General features: G+C 45.5%; 1 protein-coding gene and 1 pseudogene across 1 annotated transcript in view; one reads left to right on the forward strand and one right to left on the reverse strand.

Annotated features, from left to right (window-relative positions):
* The first annotated feature begins 54 nt into the window (after positions 1–54).
* Positions 55–168, forward strand: LOC143124964 (5S ribosomal RNA; annotated as a pseudogene).
* Positions 169–817: 649 nt separating this feature from the next.
* LOC143123820 (uncharacterized) overlaps positions 818–2,500 on the reverse strand; it is a 3,076-nt gene continuing 1,393 nt past the window's right edge. The window contains exons 1-2 of the mRNA XM_076285105.1: positions 1,934–2,500; positions 818–1,666 (exon numbers count right to left, since the gene is read on the reverse strand). The exon at positions 1,934–2,500 is cut by the window's right edge and continues 1,393 nt beyond it. Coding sequence (XP_076141220.1) covers positions 1,201–1,666; positions 1,934–2,364 — 897 coding nt within the window. The 5' untranslated portion in view covers positions 2,365–2,500 and the 3' untranslated portion in view covers positions 818–1,200. The remainder of the gene's footprint in view (positions 1,667–1,933) is intronic.

Below are 2,500 nucleotides of genomic sequence, written 5' to 3' on the forward strand. Positions count from 1 at the left end.
ACTCCCTCCCGGGCAGGAGGAGGTTTAAGTAGACTATTTTGGCGAGTAGCCTTCGCTTACGGCCATACCACGCTGAACACGCCCGATCTCGTCCGATCTCGGAAGCTAAGCAGCGTCGGGCCTGGTTAGTACTTGGATGGGAGACCGCCTGGGAACGGGCCATGACCCCCCCAAGTCCCTATCCTCGATCCTGGGATGAGCACGATCGATCCTGGTACTGCAAGATGCGGTGGACGAGTGGGTAAAGCACTTATAAGATCACAGGTTCGAGCCCCAGTTCAGCTATTTGAAACTCATAGATTGAAATCTCTGTGAAAGATGTATAATCCCTTAAACTGCTTGAGTGAATAATTGTAGTTTAAAGGTGCAAACCCCTTTGCTGAAATGCAGTTAGTTTCAGGGAAGTATAATACAAGTAAGTATTCTTCATCTTTTTGGACCCTTGATTTCAGGTAAACTTTTAATTTCAGGTAAGTATCGCACCCCAGTTAGTTTCAGGGAAGTATAATACGGGTAAGTATTCTTATTCATCTTTTTGGACCCTTGATTTCAGGTAAAGTTTTAATTTAAGGTAAGCATTGCACTCCAACATAGGTACATGTTATAAAAGTTATCCAAGTGGATTTTTTTAGTATGTAAAGCAGTTTATAACTGGTAAGTATTCTTTGATTAAGCTATCGCAACACATGAATGAAAAATTACCCTTTTATATACAGCGAGTATGAAACACTTAAAAATGGAATTATTATGTTAACACCAGGTAACAAGCAGAGCCATTTTCAAATGCAATGAAAATATTTTATTGACACCACAGGAATGAAACGTGAAATCAAACATGACGTGACGAATCCCAAATGCTTGATGCAAAAGGTAATTTCAGGTAGTAACAGATATGTATGAATGAAACATGAATGAACATTTTGTATGAAACACATGAATTACACTAAAACATGTATGTAAAAAACAACACACAAATAAGTTAAATAAATATACATTATAAACATTTAAAACGTTTTTAAACAATTTCACATTATTTACATCATTGTGTGTGTGTGTCTCAGTGTGTGTGTGTGTGTGTGTGTGTGTCAGCGTGTATGTGTCTGTCAGTATGTGTGTGTGTGTGTCAGCGTGTATGTGTCTGTCAGTATGTGTGTGTGTGTGTGTCAGTGTGTGTGACAGTCATTGCAACCCACAACAGGTTTAGAGGGTGGTTCTCCTCTTCTCCAGTTCCCCATCCCCCACAGTTTTAAAGTGTTCATAGCTGGTGTATGTTACACCTTCGAAGCCAGGTGTGGTGGACATATTGGTGGAGGGACAAAAGGTGAAGATTTTCTGGCTGCTTCCAGCCACCTTGTCTTTGGAAGGGGTGTATTTCTTCCGCTGCCCCTCACACTGCGGCACCTTGCAAGCCCCACATGGCTTATTGGACTTGTTGGGCATAACAGGTTTCACTGCGGGAGGACAGGGTGGGAGGACAGGGAGGAAGACTGGGTTGGCAGATGGCAGCAACCTCACTGATGGAGCCTGTGGTTGGGTTGGCAGCACCAGGAGGACAGGTGCTTTTGCCACGGCAGATGGCACGTAGGATGCAGTGGCAGGCTTGGGCTGGATACAGCGGTTTGAAGGCCCTGGTTGACAGTCTGGCTGTGGGTCTTCAAAGTCCAACCTGTAAATATAAAAGAAAAAAAACACACAAGCACAATACTGTGAGTATCATATACAATAATACAGTGTCATACAGTACAGCTCCCAGTGTGCTGTGTGCTCATTGGGAAAAGATATATATATAAAAAACTTAATAGCAATACAAATCTGATAAAATCTTTTATAATAAATGAGACTCTTTAGTGGTGAGAACCTTATAAGTATGGGTGTGCATTAACATTTTACTCTACACAAAAAAATAAATGGATAAAGTGAGCGAAGAGCTTACCTCCGCTTTTCCCCACGCCTTTTGCCAGCGACATGGTGAGGCTCCTGGTACTGCACCTGAGGTCTATCTGGTGGTGGCAGTGACAACGGCAGAGCAGGGGCATCAGGCATTGGTTGGCCTGACAGAACATTCCGATGAGTCTTCACTCTTGGCCTGACCGTTGCCCTGAAGTTGGCCATCTTCTCCTCCCTCCTGAAAAAGTTGCTGATGGACTTGACGTTTATGTTGGGCAGCGGGATGGCGAGGCTGCCCACGACCGGGTCGTCCCTCACTCTGTCGGCAATCCTCTTGTACTGGCCTTTGATGGATGAGGTCAGCTTGCTGGGAGACGAGTGGAATTTGCTGCAGGTGGGATGGTGCTGCAGCATCTTAATCAGGAGGTACAGAAGACGGCTCTCCTCGGTCACCTGCGCTGCTTGGGGGTACCTCATCCCGCCAAACTTGGTCTTCTGGGCTGCGCTGGTCTCTGGCGTGTCGGCTCCGAGGCAACGACCAAAGAGGGTGTAGCCCCACCTGGACTCGTACTTCTTGACGAAGTTGGCGCCGGACCGGTCGTGGTCGTGGAAA

Source organism: Alosa pseudoharengus, unplaced genomic scaffold (assembly GCF_046254945.1).
Source record: "Alosa pseudoharengus isolate Yale_2024_CS ecotype anadromous, Long Island Sound unplaced genomic scaffold, YU_APseudo_1.1 YU_APseudo_1.1_scf_15, whole genome shotgun sequence".
Lineage (NCBI taxonomy): Eukaryota > Metazoa > Chordata > Actinopteri > Clupeiformes > Clupeidae > Alosa > Alosa pseudoharengus.